This window comes from Miscanthus floridulus, chromosome 11 (genome assembly GCF_019320115.1).
Source record: "Miscanthus floridulus cultivar M001 chromosome 11, ASM1932011v1, whole genome shotgun sequence".
In the NCBI taxonomy this organism is placed as follows: domain Eukaryota; kingdom Viridiplantae; phylum Streptophyta; class Magnoliopsida; order Poales; family Poaceae; genus Miscanthus; species Miscanthus floridulus.
This window is the reverse complement of record NC_089590.1, coordinates 50,061,215-50,080,565: the sequence shown is the minus strand read 5'-3', so window position 1 is coordinate 50,080,565 and position 19,351 is coordinate 50,061,215. Positions and strand designations below refer to the sequence as shown.

General features: G+C 45.4%; 2 protein-coding genes across 2 annotated transcripts; both read left to right on the top strand.

Annotated features, from left to right (window-relative positions):
- Positions 1-4,060: 4,060 nt before the first annotated feature.
- Positions 4,061-9,054, top strand: LOC136490675 (probable protein phosphatase 2C 40). Its single transcript, XM_066486877.1, has 9 exons — positions 4,061-4,748; positions 4,891-5,062; positions 5,309-5,459; positions 5,547-5,610; positions 6,192-6,299; positions 6,750-6,875; positions 6,964-7,208; positions 8,148-8,350; positions 8,465-9,054. The coding sequence occupies exons 1-9, from the start codon at positions 4,503-4,505 to the stop codon at positions 8,497-8,499; spliced, it is 1,350 nt and encodes a 449-aa protein (XP_066342974.1). The 5' UTR covers positions 4,061-4,502; the 3' UTR covers positions 8,500-9,054.
- Positions 9,055-16,843: 7,789 nt separating this feature from the next.
- On the top strand, positions 16,844-18,874 carry LOC136490739 (probable fucosyltransferase 7). Its single transcript, XM_066486936.1, has 2 exons — positions 16,844-17,069; positions 17,278-18,874. Exons 1-2 carry the CDS (start codon positions 16,844-16,846, stop codon positions 18,789-18,791), a joined length of 1,740 nt encoding a protein of 579 aa, XP_066343033.1. The 3' UTR covers positions 18,792-18,874.
- The last annotated feature ends 477 nt before the right edge of the window (positions 18,875-19,351 follow it).

The following is a 19,351-nucleotide window of genomic DNA, read 5'->3' as shown; positions in this document are numbered from 1 at the left end:
TCCATGTGTCGGGTTCATAAACCCGGGGTCCCTCATGGACCATCTTCTCAACAAAGACTCGGCCTAACAGACAACGTTGTGAGCAACGCGCAACTCATGAGCCGGCCCAAATACCTAGACAACCGGCCAGAAAGACGATCCAATCTCCAACCGGAAGGCCTGGCCAAGGAGGAACGGCGCCAACTTCCGACTTTGGCCCACCTCTCGGACCGGAAAGCCTGGCCAAACACCACTTCCGACTCCGACCCGCTTCACCGACTAGGAATGCGCCGAACCTCTGCTTACAGCTCCTCTCCGACTAGCGCAATCAGAGCCGACTGGGGCCAACCGACCGGGGACGCCTGTTCGGTAAGGACCAGGAAATAGACGGAGAAACTAAGGCAGCACACTCAAGTCAACCGCAATATTGAGGACCGTACCCTGTACACCTGCAGGACAGTACCCCGCGACCTCCCTGACATGACAGAACCCAAGCAGTATTGTAGGCGCCGACATTTTTCCCTGTAGTGTTGTGGGAGCCATCGACTCCCATACCAGACAAATACGGTAAGGCTCCACATGCCTCTGAGGCATCAACAGTGTTGTGGGTGCCGGTATTTACCGTACCAGGCGAACATGGTAAAACCCTCTGGGTAACAACAGTGTGGCAGACACCGACATCTGCCATACCTGAAGAAGACGACACAACCTCCCACGTGCATCTGACATTAAAACAGTATTGTGGGCGCTTACCATCATCTTATACCCGTCGGCGTGGGCAACAAGACTTAGTAAGCATACGCACTCTCTCCCTCTCACTTGTAAGGCCACCCCCTTCATCTATAAAAGGGGATGCGCTCTCTTCAACATAGTTTAGTTGATTCAAATCGATCGAGTTCTCTAGCACACAACAACAGAACCGCCGGGTTCAAACCACAAGCACACACTCGAACACTTAGCTCGTAGCGGGGCTTCCGTCACTCTCGGCCCTTCAGACCAGAGTCCAACCAGACCTCTTGTATCCCCCGTCTTTCTTCTCCTCGTTTGTAACCCCACTGCAAACTTCGATTACCTGGGCTTAGGAATAAAGTCACCGACCGACTCAAACTGGACGTTGGGCACGTTGCCTGAACCAGTATAAATCCATGTGTTATTGAGTGCTAGGCCACCTCCGATCACAACGTACGGCAAAACTATAAATATTTACGTGTTGGTCACTTTCTGCATCGACACCATGGCACCTCCATGTGTGTTGACATATGTTTAGTTGAAACTTTAGTTTGAGCTACGTGTTTTTATTTTTTATGAAAACCAATATGCCCATTGCTTCATGCATACACATGTATACAAGGACGTTGTGACAAGCATCGAGCACGTACACTTTGGCTTTAGTTTTCTATATATATTGGCAGTGGGAGATGTGTGTTATATATAAGCATGTGTAGAGTACTTCAGGATATATTTTACAAATATAAGAGGTAGGCAATGCATATTTGGGGTTCTTCTAGGCTATTTTTAAGAACCATTATGCTAGAGAGAAACAAATTGTTGGATTGTAGCAATTATTGGCATATGGATTGTTACAATCTACAGCCAATTTGCTTCATTTGGCAGAAATATGCAAAGTAAAACAACAAAGGTCTAATAATTGCCAGATCCCGCTAATTTAGAAATGACAGAATGAGCACATAATTTAGATGTTGATTTAGGATTTACCTTTAAGTTAATTTTCAATGGCCAGATACAAGATATATCTGCTTTAGGTTATTTTTTATGATGGAAGACACTCTAGATCCAAATTTAGAAAACCAGTTTAATTTTAATAATAACGTATGTGTGTAATTTAAATGCAAGTTAGAGCGTTACTAAGTTAATGACAGTGGCACTAACAATAGTGGCGAATGAAGTGGGATAGCTGTGAGACACAAAAAGGTCATCCTCTAAGGGAACAAGGTGTGTTCAGTAGGGATCTAGATTCTCCTAAAAATGTGCAAATCCAAATTCTCTCTATAAACATTTCTATGTTGAAATAGAATTACTTGACAAGAATAAATGAAACCATTTGGCTATCGATCAAGATTCTTCTTGAATTGGACTATAATCACTGCAAAACATCTATTTGGTTAATTCTCATTCCTAGTTCAAAACAGAGAAACATTTATACAATGGGTGTTCTGCAAAGAATCGCTTCACTAAATAGAGTGTTTGATAGAGATTCATGAGGTTCACTTAAGGATCTAAAACATTTCTAACGTCTAACCGTACCCTTAATATCCTCTAACCAAACACAAACTAGTGAAGAATTCGTATGCCCTCATTAAACGTTGAGATGGGACAATCTTATTGCCCAAATTAGGGGTGAAACCTTTCCACCTTTGTCTATCTCCAAACTAAGGTCCCTTGAACACGGAAAACTTTCATGTTTCGTGTGTTTTTACTGTAAAAATGAACTAATTTCTATAAAATTTCTCTATATTTTTGCGCACCTAAACATAACCGAAGAGTCGGTTCTCAAATATAAATCGGTTCCTCTTTCTCCTCAGCTTGAGGATGCCATGTCAGTGTCGGCTTGTCCAGTGATGTTGGGTGGTTTGAGGATGCCATGTCAGTTAGTCTGTGCATCGGGCAGTGGAGAAGGCCCACGCCAACGCCACCGTTGGACTCTGTAAAAATGGTCCCGGGAGTCAATGCACATCAGATCCTGCCACGTAGGACAGTACTGCTTTCAGACCCACATGCTGTGGCAGAAAATTCTTGTTGATGTACAGCTACAGGACACTGCCGAAGACCTGGACGACTGGATGAATGAATGAAGAGCCTTAAAAAAACACGACTTGGTCCACGGTGAACACTGTAGATGAAAACGGTCGGAAACGGACGAAATTTTTTATATATTTTTTTTTACGAAAATGGGAGCAGGAGCGGTAAGCGAAAACTTAAGCCTGGATTGCACGCCGCATATAATAGCTCAAATATAGAAACCAAAGTGCATTAGTAAATAGATAATACACCTAACAGACCACACATAAATATTATTACATTGTTTCCCTGCTGTCATAAGTACTCCAGGCAGCAAGCTGATCACTGAATCACGGCAAACAGGTTCTTCTGATTGATTGATTGATGTTTCTGTTATGGTCAAATAACGAATACTGTCAGACAATACTTAGTAGCAAAATTTGTTCAGGTCGTGCCTATACTGAACCAGTTACTCGAATGCTTGAAAGTTCAGATTAATAATAATCGATACGAAAACACATAATCAAATGCAAAGCAGTCTCCAATCGATAACTTTCTAACAGCAATTTGTACAAATTAGTAGTTGGACACGGCATGACTGGCTACGGTGCAAACTACGCTAGGCCTACGATGGTTCCGACGTGCGCGAGCACATCGACGCTCGTGAAGAAGCGATTCAGCATTGCCAGGAGCACGTCGATGGTGAGCAGGCTATCGGAGCCGGCGCAGTGCGCGCAGCCGGCGCCGCGCTCCACGTCGAGCGCGGTGGGCACCTGCTCTAGCCACCACGATCTCCTCGTCCTCCAGCCCACGACATAAGCCGGTCTGAGGGCGCGGCTGCCAGCGTCCGGCACCGGAGGATTGGAGGAAGAGAAAGAGGGCGGCGGGCGGAGGAGGTCGCGTCGCCCTTAGGGATGAGGCGCGACCGCCGAAGTGCCCAGCGTGCGGTGCGGGTGCTGTATTGTGTCTTGGGCCAAGTTGGGCCAGCTCTATGGATGGACTGAGATCTTAGCCGACCTATCCCGGATTTAATAAAAACAGGATGCAAAACGAGATATCCGAGTCGAAAACGGGATACCGCAAATACGGACGAATAAACGATCTGTCGTTTTCGATCCCGGTCATATTTCACTCCGTCCCATTTTCAGCGGAAAAAAACGAAAACACACGGAAAAAACGGTATACGGTTGCGTACGGAACGAGATTCATCCCGTCCATTTTCGTCCGACCAACAAGACGACGACTTCAGGTCAGGTGCCACCCCACCTGACCCACCCGCCTGCCGCAGTGCCGCGTCCCGGCGTTAAAAACGCACACGCGCCCCCGCCCAGTTATTAGTGCGCCGCGGCCGCGCGCTCCCTCCCGTCTTCCCTCCTGCCGCTCGCTTTTCGGGATTTCATTTCGTATCGTTTCACTCGAGGGCGCGCGTGGGAGCGGGCTGGATTTGCGCGTCCTGTACCGAGCGCCCCATGTGACAGGTCGCTCGCTTGCCCCCGCCGCTGCCTCCCTCCCTCCCTCGTCCCGCAAAGCAACCGCAGCGCGCCGAGCGGGGTCCCCGGCCAGCCAAACCCTCCCCTCCCACCCCAAAAAGCCGAGGCCGCGAGCGCGGCAGGCAGCGAGCGGGCTGCGGGCGGAAAAGGCTAGTGCGCACTCGTGCTCGTGCTCCCCGACCAGACTAGACCAGCGCGCTAGCCGCTAGCGCCAGCAAGGCGAGTGGCGAGGCGATGCTCGCCCGCCGATCTACTACTACAGCCACTGCTGGGATCTGGCTGTGACTAATAAGGATGTCGTCGGCGTCGCGGAGCGGGAGGCGGCGAACCGGGAGCGTGGCGCTCGGGGACCTTCTGCGGCGGGAGGCGTCGGCGGAGCGGGCCGCGCTGGGAGGCGGCGGCGACGGCGAGCGGGAGCGGCGGCCCTCGGTCGCGGCGGGGCAGGCCTGCCGGGCGAAGAAGGGCGAGGACTTCGCGCTGCTCAAGCCCACCTGCGACCGGCGCCCCGGCGCGCCGTCCACCTCCTTCTCCGCCTTCGCCGTAAGCGCTCCCCGCCCACCTCCCCTCCTCGACCGTCTTCGATTTCCCAATGAATGGTAGTAGTATTGCTACTATGCTCCGGGTTCGTTCTGAGAGGGCGCCCCCCGCCGGCGCCGGTGTCTGGTCTCGTTCGTTCTCGCAGCTGTTCGATGGGCACAACGGGAGCGCCGCCGCGGTGTACGCCAAGGAGCACCTCCTCGGCAACGTGCTCGGCTGCGTCCCGACCGATCTGAGCAGGGACGAGTGGCTCGCCGCGCTCCCGAGGGCGCTCGTCGCGGGGTTCGTCAAGACCGACAAGGATTTCCAAACCAAAGGTAACGGGAATTCCTTTCATTCATGGAAATAAATTGATTGGTGCCTGCCCTCCCTAGCAACTATAGCAAGTACTACCCCGCCGTACTACTAGTTGAGTAGAGTACCAGTAACCTGGCATCTCTATGGCCAGGCGTTAGGTGATTGTTTCATTCAAATTGACCGTGTAAATGGTTTGGTGGTACACCCTGCAGTAAGATGGTACAAGAGCTGAGCCCCGTTTGCCTGTTCCTTGTACATTTTTTCAGCTCATTCTTCGGGGACAACCGTGACGCATGCCATAATTGATGGCTCCGTTGTAACTGTTGCATCCGTTGGTGATTCACGTTGCGTCCTTGAAGCTGAGGGATCCATCTACTATTTGTCGGCTGACCATCGCTTTGACGCTAATGAAGAGGAGTAAGACCGCTTTCTCATGGTGTACTGTTGTTCTATAGTTGGTTACACGTTTGGCTCTTCTGACTTGTTAGTTTTTTTGATTTGTAGGGTTGGACGTGTAACCGAATGCGGAGGTGAAGTTGGAAGGCTAAATGTCATCGGTGGTGTTGAGGTTGCTCTTTGCCTTTTCACTCACCCCAAAGTTTTCCATCTAATTTATGCAGTTGGTAGCAAAAAAAAGAGATTTCTTTATTATTGAAAAACAGCTAACGTGCTTTTATTTTTTTTGTCTTTTGGTGAAATATTTAATACTCTTTTTTTTTTGTTAAAGTTCCTGAGGCAGGTAACTGTTTTTTAAAGGTGTTTTTTGTGTTCTGAAAAAAAGGCTTTGGCAGTTTGGTTCCTGTCAGTGACTGATTTGGTGTATAGCAAGCTATTAGACGTTAGTATTTTCATTGGGTAAGTGGGGCTTTAAGTCGTGCTAGGTGGTAGCTTAGCTGGATGGAGCTCTTGGATTGACTGAGAAATTATGCTTGTGCAACTTAGCCACCAACTCTCAATTCTGCATATTTTTATTATTTTAATCTATGTGACTGATGTATCAAACTGTATGTGAGTACCGGCTTGAACATTTTAATACCTGTTGTATGTTGGACATCTTCCATAGGTTTTCCTTTAGAGTCCTATCTTTTGGTTTGTAGATGCGATTCACACCCCCTTTTGATCCTTAATTCCTTTTTTTTATCCATCCAGATTGGTCCCCTTAGATGTTGGCCAGGTGGTCTATGCCTCTCAAGATCGATTGGTGATCAGGACGTAGGTGAATTTATCATTCCGGTTCCTTATGTGAAGCAAATTAAGGTACACTGCTGGAAAGTCACTTTACACCATTTCTGGAGAAAACTGAATTGTAAACTCTCACTGTAGTGATATCACATTCAAGTACCAGAAGTTCTGCTGTTTGGATATTCTCATTATCATTATCATCTGAATTTTCTGTCGTTATATGAACCTATCCTTGTAAATTAACTGTAATGTTTGAGGCCAAACTGTATTCTATCCTGTACCTGTTACCTGACTATTCAGATGATACATCACTTTGTCTAGACATATATTTTCCAGTATTTATAAACTGACTGCCAGATTTCGTTCTTATCTCCTTTGTCTGCAAAGTTTGCTCATTGTTATACGCAACTATAGTTATGTTTTCTTTTCTGAGAGGATTATTCTGTGATTTTCTCTGAAGTGATTCTTTGTTCATTTTAATCTGATCATATTTTGAAAAATAATGGTGTATTGCAATGCTTGTAGCTGTCTAATGCTGGAGGCCGTCTTATTATTTCAAGCGACGGTGTTTGGGATGCTTTAACTGCGGACATGGCTTTTAGATGTGCACAAGGGCTTCCTCCTGAGGCTGCAGCTGAGCAAATTGTTAAAGTACAATACTAATACCCTTCCCCACCCATGTTAACACAAGGTCTGAAATCCTCAGTTGTACTGTTCCTAACCGGTGTACTGTTTGCAGGAAGCAGTTGAATCAAAAGGATTGAGAGATGATACAACTTGCATTGTCATTGACATAATACCACCAGAGAAACCAAAATGCACTATAGAATCTCCAAAAACGCCAGGAAAAGGCCTTGTACTTCTAAAAAAATTCTTTTTAAGGAAAACGGCATCTGACTCGTTGTCTCTCGCTGATACGGATAATTATCCTGAGCCAGGTTTAGTGGAGGTCTTTGAGGACGGATGCCCATCCCTTTCAAGGAGGTTTGTACCCTTACCTCATCTTGATTATGGATGCATAATAGCTGGTGAATAATTATACTGTAAACTTATGCTTTCCAATTAATAAATGTACTGTCATCTGTGGAGCACTGTTTCAATACTGGTTCAAAGATACTTGTATTTACTACTCCAATAAAGAAGTATGATGTTTCCTGCTGCTAACGTGATTCCACTTGACCTGGAAGTATTTTTTGATAGTGCTGGATACCATACCTTGTCTACAAAAGTTTAATTCCTGATAGAGCATAATGAATGCTGTTGTCAAGTAGGAGTATATGACTCCTTCACAAAATATTAAAAAAAATCAGGGTATTGCATTCTTGGGTTGAATTTCTAAAGGGAAGTCAATAGTATTACAGTTTGTGACTATGTGCTATGCTTGTCTTCATTAATTAAGTGCATGCTGTTATGTTAACACTTAATCAACCATGTAGTTCCTCACACAGTAATCAATTACTCTAGTCACAAATAAGTGACATTTTGGACATTGACCTGGTCTCCAAAGCAATACTTTTACTAGTGTCCTTTCTTACAGAAGTATTTATATTCAACATAGTAAAAGTAATACTTTTACTAAACCACATTTCTGAGACAATACTCATCATTTTTTCAAATATCCAAACTCAACACATAGAAAGTAATATTCAATCAAATTTTGAAATGGTTGAATTAGGACAACCCCAAAACGTAACTGTTTTCTGTAGTGTTTTCATTTCATGTCTCGAAATAGAAGTAGATGTTTGTTGGAAGGAACAAGATCTCATCAAGAACTATCGATCATGGCAATATTGTGAGAAAGCCATGACATCATAAAATGTTGAAAACAAGCTTGTTTTGTCAAAATATGGAGTTGGATTCTAGAAGCATTCGAAACTTTAGATCATGATGCTATGTCTGACGTTTGGTTTCCGATGAATGCAGGCTTAATTCTGAATATCCTGTCCGAGATATGTTCAAACTTTTTGCATGTGCAATTTGTCAAATTGACTTGGAATCTGGTCAAGGCATATCCATACACGAGGGTTTGTCAAAGTCAGGAAAGTTGCATCCCTGGGATGGCCCTTTCCTTTGTCACAGTTGCCAGGAAAAGAAAGAGGCGATGGAGGGGAAGCGTCACTCACGAGGTATAAACTGTCCTAGTTCTATTTCTATAAACTGCCCTAGTTCTTTTTTCATACAGCTTACCAAATCCATAGTGCATTAGCGACAAATCAAACATTACATTCTTACATCTGCAGATTCCTCGTCAAGAAATAGCGGGTCAAGTGAATAGTGACTGAAGCCAAGAGTCATCTTGAGGCAACCACCTAACGCTGTGACGAGCTAATTCTTGTTGCAGTTGTCATTCTTGCAGCACTTCCTCTATTACATGGAATTACCATTGGATAGAGACACATGTTGGAAGGTGCCATGCCTAAATATGCTGGAGTTATACGGTACTGGACTGTAGACCAAATTCAATCGCCTCTAGATACCACACCAGCGTCTTCGGCAGGGCTTGTGGCAGTATCTCATGCAGGTAATGATGGCAAGAGATTGTTAGTGAAGAATGTCGACAGTGGCCAATAGTCATGTAAATTATTCATCCTATAGAGGTGCAAGTGACAAATAGCCACGGTTTTGTAATTCTCAACTAGGATTAGGTATTGAGACCCTGTAATTCGTCTGGGCAGACCTCAAACTAAAGGTCAACCACGTAGCCTGGCCTATTGTAGAATGTATCTTGCCCGACAGTTTTCATGATTCAACCCTGTAATTAAATCTAAGATCTTTGCAGACCGCCGTGATTCTTCGGTGGGATAGGCTATTACATGTGACACTTCCCTGACTGCACCGGCACCTTTACCTTAGGGTGTACCGGTTGTTTGATTGTGTGTCTTTTTATGTTTAGCAGGCGAGAATGTAATCTAAAGCTTTAGTTTTGCATGTGTAGAGTGTGTATGGGTGTTTGGGTTCTTGTTTGGTGTTATCTTATCTTAATATAATGAAGTGCAACTCTTTTGTATTTTTGAGAAAAAATATATTATATATATACTAAGTGTTAAAAGAAGCCTCACGTTTATTGAGAGGCTATAAATTACGAGATAAACCGAAAAGAGAAAAAAATGCGCTGATCGAGATTTTATAACGATCTAACGGTTTAGATTAGCCTAAAGAATCCATAAAAAATATATGCTATCATCATATAACTAAATTTGAAAAAGGGATTAACTCTGTAGTTTGATTACCATACGGATAGCAAAGTAAAATATCTGAACAAAGAATCTATTATCAGATACAAGTAAATAGCTAAAATTGCAACAAGAATGTATTTATGGTAATTCGTGGTAAAGGATCATGCAACCATACTCCGTGTTGCAATCTGCCCGCATACAAATTTAGGCCTCGTTCGCTGGTTTGAAACTTTGCTGAAAAACACTATTCTGACTGAATTGTTGTGAGAGAAAAACACTATTCCGGCTGAAAAAACAAGCCAAACAAATCGAATATGGGGTAAGTCGAACAGGGCCTAAGGCAATATAAAGAAAGAGTCCCCGTGTCATGCAACCTCATTTACTGTGTTTGTACCTATACAAGAACTAGGTCTCTAAGAGCAAGTATAATAGTAGGTTATAAGCTGCCTATATGCTGAGGTGGAAGAGAGAGAAAAGGAGAGAGAAAAGAAGCAGGCTATAAGCTTACAACTAGCTTAGGCACGAGAACAAACTTTGTGAGAGAGACATATGAACCATGTATTAATAGTAAAGAGCTAACTATTATTTGGGTGGGCTGAGAGAATAATGCAGAGAAACCTTACACTGTATTATTAGTCTTGCTCTAGTAGTCTAGCGTTTATTTACTTTAAAATTTAGTCTCCAATGTTCTTTTATGAAATGGAACACTTGATTGCATTTGGTCTCGAGGAAGTGACGCGCGAAGAAGACTTCTGTCATCAAGTTGTGGATACCGTGGGTGGCCAACCATATGGAGCATACAGAGCCACGTGGAGAGCGTATACTTTCATCGTTGACATGGTTGAGCTCTCCGGTCCTTTCTCCAATTTGGCGCTCCCTGACATCATTGATCCTCGCCTCTGTTAAGGAAATTCACAGAGACGAACAAGAGGATGCTTGTCACAAAACTTAACCAAAAGATGCCCATGGAGCATGCCCTTGAAGTGGTCTCTAGGACCTCCATTGTTCAGATGATCAAACATATTCCATCACATGGGTAACCTTTGTTGAGGATGTTGTTCTAGTGGAGGGTGTATCTGATGACGAAGAAGATGCCTTAGATACACATGCGACAATTGAAGAATACTAACCGTTTCTACCGCTCCGGTCAAGGCATAAAAGCCGTGTATGATTAAGGCCTTAAGGGTCCACCGCTAGAGGCATCATCTCTCTGGACAACACATCTAGGAAGGGTGAGGGACATAGGGTCGGTAAAAATACTAAAATACCGATGGACCGTCGATAGGTAAAGATTACTAACAGACAGGCGGTCGCAATTTCTTATTTCCTCGTCCGAAGGTCGGTCGGTATTTTTATTTTGGTTTTCTGGTGGACGGTCGGTAGGTATATCTTGTTCTTAAGGTCCGCCGGTCGGTCGGAACACTGGATTGGGCTTTGAGCGCCTGTGGGGAGCCCAATTTGTGCCTAAATTCCACCGGAGCCCACCTGCCAGAAAGTTTGCGCAGCTCTTACATCCATCTGGGCTTGGAAAACCTTACTGCATCTTCATCTTTCACACCCCGCCGCCACCCGCCCCACAGCGAGCACGCTAGCCTCTGTTAATTAGGATGACTTTACTTCAGATTTAGGCCCCGTTTGGTAGGGTTTCTCCATCGGCTTCAGGAACCATTTAGAGCCGTTTTCTATCAAACGTGATAAAGTAAAATAACTTCACTTGTGAAGCCCCTAAAAACATGCCCTCACAGTGATTTGGGGTGGGATGGAGCAAAAAAAAAAAAAGTGGCTTCTCCCGGCTCCTCCTCCAGACCCCTAAAAACATGCTCTCACAGGGAAGTCATTTTGCCAAACGGTTTACCAAAACCGCTTCAGCTTCACCGGTGGAACTGTTCGTGGAGCTGAAGCAAAAAAAAAAAAAAACTTCACTAGTGAAGTGAAACCCTGCAAACCCTGCCAAACAGGGCCTTAATTAACTTGGGCCTCTGTTAACTCACTTTTGTGTCCATGAATCTATTTTAGCATGGTCAAAATCCGTTCTCAATTTACCCTTTCCACCACTTTATGTGATTTTGAAGTACGCTTTCGCCACTGAATTGAGCTTCTGTATTTGATTGTATGACCCTTTATGGGCTTTACACATGTGGCATGCTGATCTTGCTTTACACATTCTGTGTTTGCTTTCGAAGTACACTTTTACCATATTGAGCTAGAAACTTCAATAAACATGTGTAATATAGCTATGATTCTGTCACATCAGAATGAATGGGAGACTGGAGTCGTATGTAATATAGCTATCATGATCTTGATTTTGGCTTTCCTATCAATACATGAAAAGTCTGAAACAATAAACTCAAGTATTGAAGGCTTAATTGCTTAAAATAAAACATACAAACAACTAAGGGGTAAGCACTGGACGGTTTTTTGAGGCAAATTGAATCGTGATACTGTGTCATCTCATTCTCTTTGTAAGATGTACATTGGAAGTTGTACTTCGTTTATACCACTCATTCTATCACTTTTTTCAGAAACTTTTGGATGCTGCTAGCACTTGTCAACAAGAACCTGATCATAGTGCTAATGGATGTGCAACCAAACTATATGGCTGTGGACTTTGAGCTTTTGCCCAATTTCTGATGGTTTTAGTGGACAACACGTGCTATGTTAAGCTAGGATTAGACTTGCTTTTGATCATCAGCTAAACGCATATACCTTTGAACAAGGACTAGTCCCATGTCAAGTGACATTGTAATCACTTTTGTATGACAAATGCTTATGGATATAATATAATTGTGAGCTATGATCAGCTTATGTGTCATGAGTGTGTATTGTCCAAAATGGGGAATGTTGATTGTACGGTTAATTGATTGTATGGTTAATATTGATTGTATGATTAATATTGATTCTAAGGTTAATGTATAAACAAATGATATTATGTGGTTATTTTTCTGTATGGATAACGTCGACAGTTGGTCGCTATAAATATATACAGTCACACCATTGGTCGGTATAAGTTTACAATTGGCGTCAAACTATGCGTCGGTATATCTACACTATACCATCCAACGGTCAGTCGGTATAGGTGGGTCGGTCGCTATAAGTTTATACCGACGCCACTATCAGCGACATAAAGGGTCGGACGGTATAGATCTATAGCGACCGACCGTAGGTCGCTATACCCACTTATACCGACCCTCCGTAGGACGCTATAGATAGGTTGTGGTATAGTGAGGACCTTACATGTCCTCCTATACACCTCCTATTCGCTAGCGACCGCCACAACAAGACGTTGATGTGCCTGCCTTGCATGGTGCAATGTTTGCTGCTGTACCTCCTCAAGCCACTCATAGTTTCAAAAGTCATGCCTTCTTGGACTTACTATTTGAGGTTTCTTAGCCTCTTCGCTAGGTTTTGTCCTCAGTGTTGTTGTTGGCGCGTGTTGAGAGCGTATTGTTGGTACTAGACTTGTCTCAGTTAGTCATGCTAGATGTTGTTTGTCCATTGTTAACTTTTCTGAGGTTATTGTTAGTCCAATTTAAAGCTTTTTCTTGATCGACATAATCTGCAGATCTCCTGCTTAGTTTGTTAAAAAATAGTGTAGCTTCCCATTGCATTTGTCGGCAGCTATCAAAGAATCTGATCGACTTGATCATCAACTTTTCATAGAAGATGACATGAGGTAGGAAGGTCAGTTTGTAGGCCACGACAACAAGCATATATTATCTTAGTATTTGCCCAACAAAAAAAGCAATAATGGCTTAAAAATCATGGGATCAATCCAAAAAAACATGCTACACCGCCGGATTTCATGATAATCTATCATCTTAGATGAAATCTAATAGTCCATGACTAATATAACTGTAAGGTTATAATAATAAAAAATACCCTACATTGTTGGATTTTATGATGGTATAATAGTTTAGATTAAATCAATGAACCCATGCCATTGTGAGATTAATCAAAAACAGAGAAGAAGAAAAGACCCTAGATCATTGGATTTTATGATGATTTAACACCTTAGATCAATCAAAGAGTCGATGCCTAATACAATTACGGGACTAATCAGAAATATAATTACCTATGTTGTTATATTTTAATCTTTCATGATGTTTTGACGGCTTAGATTAACAAAAAAGTTCATGCCTAATACGATTAATAGAAAATAATTTCAAAAGAATAAACAAATTAATAAAAGTAATAACTTGATTTCCGTACGAGTTGAAAAGAAAAATACCTAAATATAGATTCATATAAAACATATTTTCTAAAGGCAAAAATTTTACTAAAAATTATAAAAAGTTAATGTTTTGATTTTCAAATGAACATAAAGAAAAAAGAGTCTACATAAATTATAATGACTAATATAGCTAAACTAAAAACTAAAATTTGTAGGAACAAAATAATTTTCATATGTGAAAAAGTACCTAAATAAAAAATAATTTATTAATAAGTAAAACTATTAGTCTACCACATTCATTTTTATTGACATGGACAAATGAGAAACAACCAAACATAATAACGTGTCAATTCTAGCAATCGTTACTCAAATCTCAAAACTTTAATGGCAGTTACCTAGGGGCTTATGTGTGATTGTCATATCATTATATGATGTGTATGCGTGAGAAGCTCATAATAGAGAAATGAACATTATTTGGTTTTTTCAAGAAACTAGTCAAAAGCGGAATAAATATGGTCATATTATGATTGATAATGGCATGTTAGAGTGGCATGGGTAGTACACATGAAATCAACACATCACCAGTGGTACAAGGTGATCCAAAAATTAAATTCTAAAGAGACCAAGGAGCTAAACAATTCTTGAGACTTGGACAACAATTTTCTTTACTGAGAATGAGTAGAAACTGAAACTTACATTGATTTGGCGGCTGTAGAAATTTGTGACCACATGGTAATATATATATTGGAAAAAAAAGATAAGAGAGAGAGAGACAGAGACAGAAATAGCTTTAATCTAAAAAATTCATTGACAATATATAGCTACATGGAGTCCGTGCGGATGGATGCAACATTGGTGCATGAAGAGGGAATCAATTTAATCAAACAAAGAAACACAATTACTACAAAGGATATTTTCAAGTAAGAAAAACACTAATTCTATAATGAGAAAATGCTAGCTACTACCCGGCCCTATTTGGCTAGTTGTAAATACTATAGTGATATTCCAGGCCGTAGTGATGTGGCTATGTGAAGTTAAGCCGTGCGAGTTCAGCAAAGGTGCTGCTCCTACCGGGATTCTTTGACTGCAGACGATCTGCAGTTCATCGTTATCTATCATCTCTTCCTCTATTTTCCCTTGATGGCCTACTCACTAGTAGAGAAACGACTTTTGATCCACTTCGAAATTTGGCTTTAGTCCCGGTATTTTTTTTGCGTCCGGGACTAGAGAAACCTTTAGTCCCGGTTGGTGTCTCCAACCGGGACTAAAGGTCCCTGCTCAACAGCTACTGCGCTCGGCACAGTGGCAGTGGACCTTTAGTCCCGGTTGGAGACACCAACCGGGACTAAAAGTCCTTCAACCTTTAGTCCCGGTTGGTAACACCGACCGGGACTAAAGGTAGACCCTTTAGTCCCGATTGGTAATATCAACCCAGACTAAAGGACCCTTTAGTCCCGGTTGGTATACTCCCGGTTGGAGCCACCAACCGGGACTAAAAGTCCTTCAACCTTTAGTCCCGGTTGGTAACACCAACCGGGACTAAAGGTAGACCATTTAGTCCCGATTGGTAATATCAACCCAGACTAAAGGACCCTTTAGTCCCGGTTGGTAACACCAACCGGGACTAAAGCTTGAAACTGTAACCGGCAGTCTTTTGAGCCGGGACTGACAGCGTGCTGTCCCGGTTACATTTATTGCCATGCTCTAAGCTCTAAGCTCTAAGCTCTAAAGCTCTACTCCCGGTGCTTTACTTGTACCTTCTTGCATTATGAGCTGATGACCATAAATGCAACCGGCACTTATTGCCGTGCTTTATGAATGCAACCGGCACTTTACTAGGGACAGCTCTAAAGCTCTAAGCAGTCTTTTGAAACAAGTAAGTTTTAGTGCATTTATTGCCGTGCTTTATGAGCTGATGACCAGCACTGAACTTTTAGTCCCGGTGCTTTACTTGTACCTTCTTGCATTTACGAGCTGATGACCAGCACTGAACTTTTAGTCCCGGTGCTTTACTTGTACCTGCTTGCATTTACGAGCTTTAGTCCCGGCTTGCATTTACCTGCTTGCATTTATTGCTGACACTGAAAACGAAGACCTTTAGTCCCGGCTGGTCCGATGCAACTGAACACAACCAAATCAATTAGTCCCGGCTGGTATTACGAGCCGGGACTAAAGGTATACCTTTAGTCCCGGCTGGTATTATCAGCCGGGACTAAAGGTCTTTTAGTCCCGGGCATTTACAGGAGCCTCGATGGGCCGGCCCAGTACGCAATATGCTAGAATTGCTGGCCAGTCCAACCTATTAGCACCACCTCGCTTGCTCAGAAGAGTGAAAGCTAACTTAAAAGCTCAGCTCTCGAACCAAGCAACACGAACTTGAACAGGATTGTATCGCTGATCGTTGACTAAAGGTCCTTCGTACTATAGTTTATATAAAATGTTGAACATTATAAACGTACGTATATTCTAGCAGCGTAGAATGCGTATTCAAAAACCAAAACGAATCATCAATTAAAAATAGGAAAAAAAGGAAAATAGAAATAGAAACAAAAAAACCTGGTAGCAGCGTGAAAATAGAAAAAAAAGGAAAATAGAAATAGAAACAAAAAAAAGGAAAAAAAAAACCTTTAGTCCCGGTTAGGGTTACCAACCGGGACTAAAGAGTGGGCACCCTCCTGGCATGTCAGGAGGCACCGGGACTAAAGGGTGGGCACCCTCCTGGCATGTCAGGAGGCACCTTTAGTCCTGGTTGGTATTACCCACCGGGACTAAAGGTCCCCCTTTAGTCCCGGTTCCTGACCCGGGACTAAAGGACCCCCTTTAGTCCCGGATACTTGCTCCCGGGTGGGGAACCGGAACTAGAGGGGGTTCCCCACCGGAAGTAAAGTCCGTCTCTGTACCAGTGACTGTTACGTTTGAGTATGAATCTGAGCTTCCGGAGGCTTGACTGTATATATGCAGCAGTTAACAGTGGTATAAAACGACGAAGAGGTCTCCGTACGTGCCTCTTTGCTGAATCGCCAAGCTGCTTCATTCGGAAGGTCAAAGTGCTGACTGGCTAGCGCCATGGACTTTGGCACGATGATCGAAGCATTGACCCAGCAAGTCTCTGTCCTACTTGTTGGCTTGTTGGGTCTTCAAGCTGCAAGCTTATTAAGCTATCGAGCTTAATAAGCACGCCCATCGCTAGCGCACGGAGCAGGCCGAGCCACACGGTAAATAGCTAGGCAGCAAAGTTCGTTCCTGTCTAGTCCTAGGCAGCCAATCGAGTGATGGATCAGAAGAAGGTCATGAGGTCTCACTCGTCACCGTGGCGTGGATTGGCGGCGCGACGGCGGTGGTGTCAGGCGGCCGCGCGGCCGACGACGGTTCTTGTGATCGCGGTGACCGTGTTTGCCCCGCTGCTCCTGGCCGTCGTCCTCTTCGGCTTCCGGGTGACGCCCTCGGGCGCCAACGGTACCTGGGTCTCGGCCGGAGTACGCGTCGTCCTCAAAGCCGGTACGTACGTACTCTCCCACGGTGTCATGCATGCATGCACATGCATGGCTCGCTAGCTTACTATTAGCATGCAACCACTGAACCACATGACAAGCAGTTGGTGCTAATCATTTCTATAATCGTATCCCTGTCAACAATAATATACATGTGCACGAAATAATTTAAGGGGAGCACCTGCTTTAATTTTTCTGCATGCATTGCATGGCAGTGTCCGACCAAGGCACCGGTCGTGGTCCATTGGCGACGGTGCCGGATCCCAGCGACCGGCTGCTGGGCGGCCTCCTCTCGCCGGACTTCGACGAAAGCTCCTGCCTCAGCCGCTACAGCGCCGCGCTGTACCGCCGGCCGTCACTGCACGCCGTTTCCTCCTACCTCGTCTCCGCTCTGCGCCGCTACGAGTCGCTGCACCGCCGCTGCGGCCCCGGCACTCCAGCCTACGCGCGCGCCGTCGAGCTCCTGCGCGCGAACGCCTCCTTTGCTACTTCGTCGTCCTCCGCCGCCGCCTCCGGATCATCGTGCAGCTACGCCGTGTGGACCCCGATCGAGGGCCTCGGCAACCGCATCCTCTCCATCACCTCGACCTTCCTCTACGCGCTGCTCACCGACCGCGTCCTGCTCCTCCACAGCAGCGGCGACGACCTCCACGGCCTCTTCTGCGAGCCGTTCCCGGGCTCCACGTGGATCCTGCCGGCGGCGGACAAGGACGACTTCCCTATCCGCGGCATCGAGAAGCTCACCGACTGGTGGCACCACGACAGCCTGGGCTCCGTGCTGCGGCGCGGCGAGGATCCCGGCGTGGCGCCGTGGCTGTACGTGCACATGCGGCACGACTACACCAAGGACAACCGCGACCAGCAGTTCTTCTGCGACGACGTGCAGGCCAAGCTGGGGACCGTGCCGTGGCTCGTGTTCCGGTCGGACAACTACTTCGTGCCGGGCTTGTTCCTGATGCCACGGCACGAGGCTGAGCTGGCGCGCATGTTCCCGCGCCGCGACGTCGTGTTCCACCACCTCGGCCGCTACCTGTTCCACCCGAGCAACACGGTGTGGAGCATGGTGACCCGGTACCACGACTCCTACTTCGCCAAGGCGGACGAGCGCGTGGGCATCCAGGTGCGCAGGTTCTACTGGGCGCCCATCTCCACCGACGACCTCTTCGGCCAGATCCTCAACTGCACGCAGCGCGAGGACATCCTGCCCGGTGCTGCCGGCGGCGTTCCCGCGGCGGCCAAAGGCGGCAGCACCGCCGGCGGCCAGCCTGGGAAACAGAAGGCCGTGCTCGTCGTGTCCCTGCACGGCGAGTACTCCGAGAAGCTCAGGGACCTGTACCACGAGCACGGAGCGGCGGGCGGGGAGGCGGTGAGCGTGTACCAGCCCACGCACCTGGGCTCGCAGCGCTCCGGCGAGCAGCAGCACAACCAGAAGGCGCTGGCGGAGATGGTGCTGCTCAGCTTCTCGGACGCGGTGGTCACCTCCGCCGTCTCGACGTTTGGGTACGTCGGGCAGGGGCTCGCGGGGCTGAGACCTTGGGTGCTTACGAGCCCCGTCGACAAGAAGGCGCCCGCCGACACGCCGTGCCGGCGCGCCGCTACCATCGAGCCGTGCTTCCATGCGCCGCTGGACTACGATTGCCGGGCCAAAGCAAAAGGTGACGCCGGCAGGAGGGTGCGGCACATCCGACACTGCGACGACTTCCCGCGGGGTGTGCAGTTGGTGGAATGATGAACTGCTGTCACATCGGCGGTTAGGAAGCCACCAGGCACCACCAGTTTCTCGTTATATTATGATTAATTGTGAGAATAAATACAGCATTCAATCTAAGAGAGGTTACTGTAAAAAAACAATTAAGTCAGCTGACCCACGCAAATGGCGTGGGAAGCTACATTTTTCTACTATACCATTTGTATTTTTACACTAAAAATAGTTTTTGTCAACAGTTTTGTTTCTTTAAGTTGTCTCATTATATGGGTTCTTACTCCATGCCTTTCTGTTACACTTATAGGCACAAACTTCTAGCTATTGCTGATCAAGACCTTGGCTTAAACCTATTATCGTCTCTCTTGTGTCTTCCTTTTTTTCCCACCCCAATCACACGGTTATGCGATTTATGTTGATGCCGCGCGCCGGCCAAAATGAAGGTAGTATTTATTTTCGTTTTGGTGTGCTCCGGTACTTAAGAAAATCACAGCCTAAGTCACTCAGAATTTGTTCAATTTCTTAACCTTCTTCTAAATTAAAATTTTAGAACATTTTGTACATTCGATTGCGGATTCATAATTGCC

Coding starts and splice junctions, on each gene's coding strand:
- LOC136490675 (XM_066486877.1), top strand. CDS start 4,503: ATGTCGTCGGCGTCGCGGAGCGGGAGGCGGCGAACCGGGAGCGTGGCG. Junction 6,300..6,749: donor CTTATGTGAAGCAAATTAAG/GTACACTGCTGG, acceptor CAATGCTTGTAG/CTGTCTAATGCTGGAGGCCG. Junction 8,351..8,464: donor GGGGAAGCGTCACTCACGAG/GTATAAACTGTC, acceptor TTACATCTGCAG/ATTCCTCGTCAAGAAATAGC.
- LOC136490739 (XM_066486936.1), top strand. CDS start 16,844: ATGGATCAGAAGAAGGTCATGAGGTCTCACTCGTCACCGTGGCGTGGA. Junction 17,070..17,277: donor ACGCGTCGTCCTCAAAGCCG/GTACGTACGTAC, acceptor ATTGCATGGCAG/TGTCCGACCAAGGCACCGGT.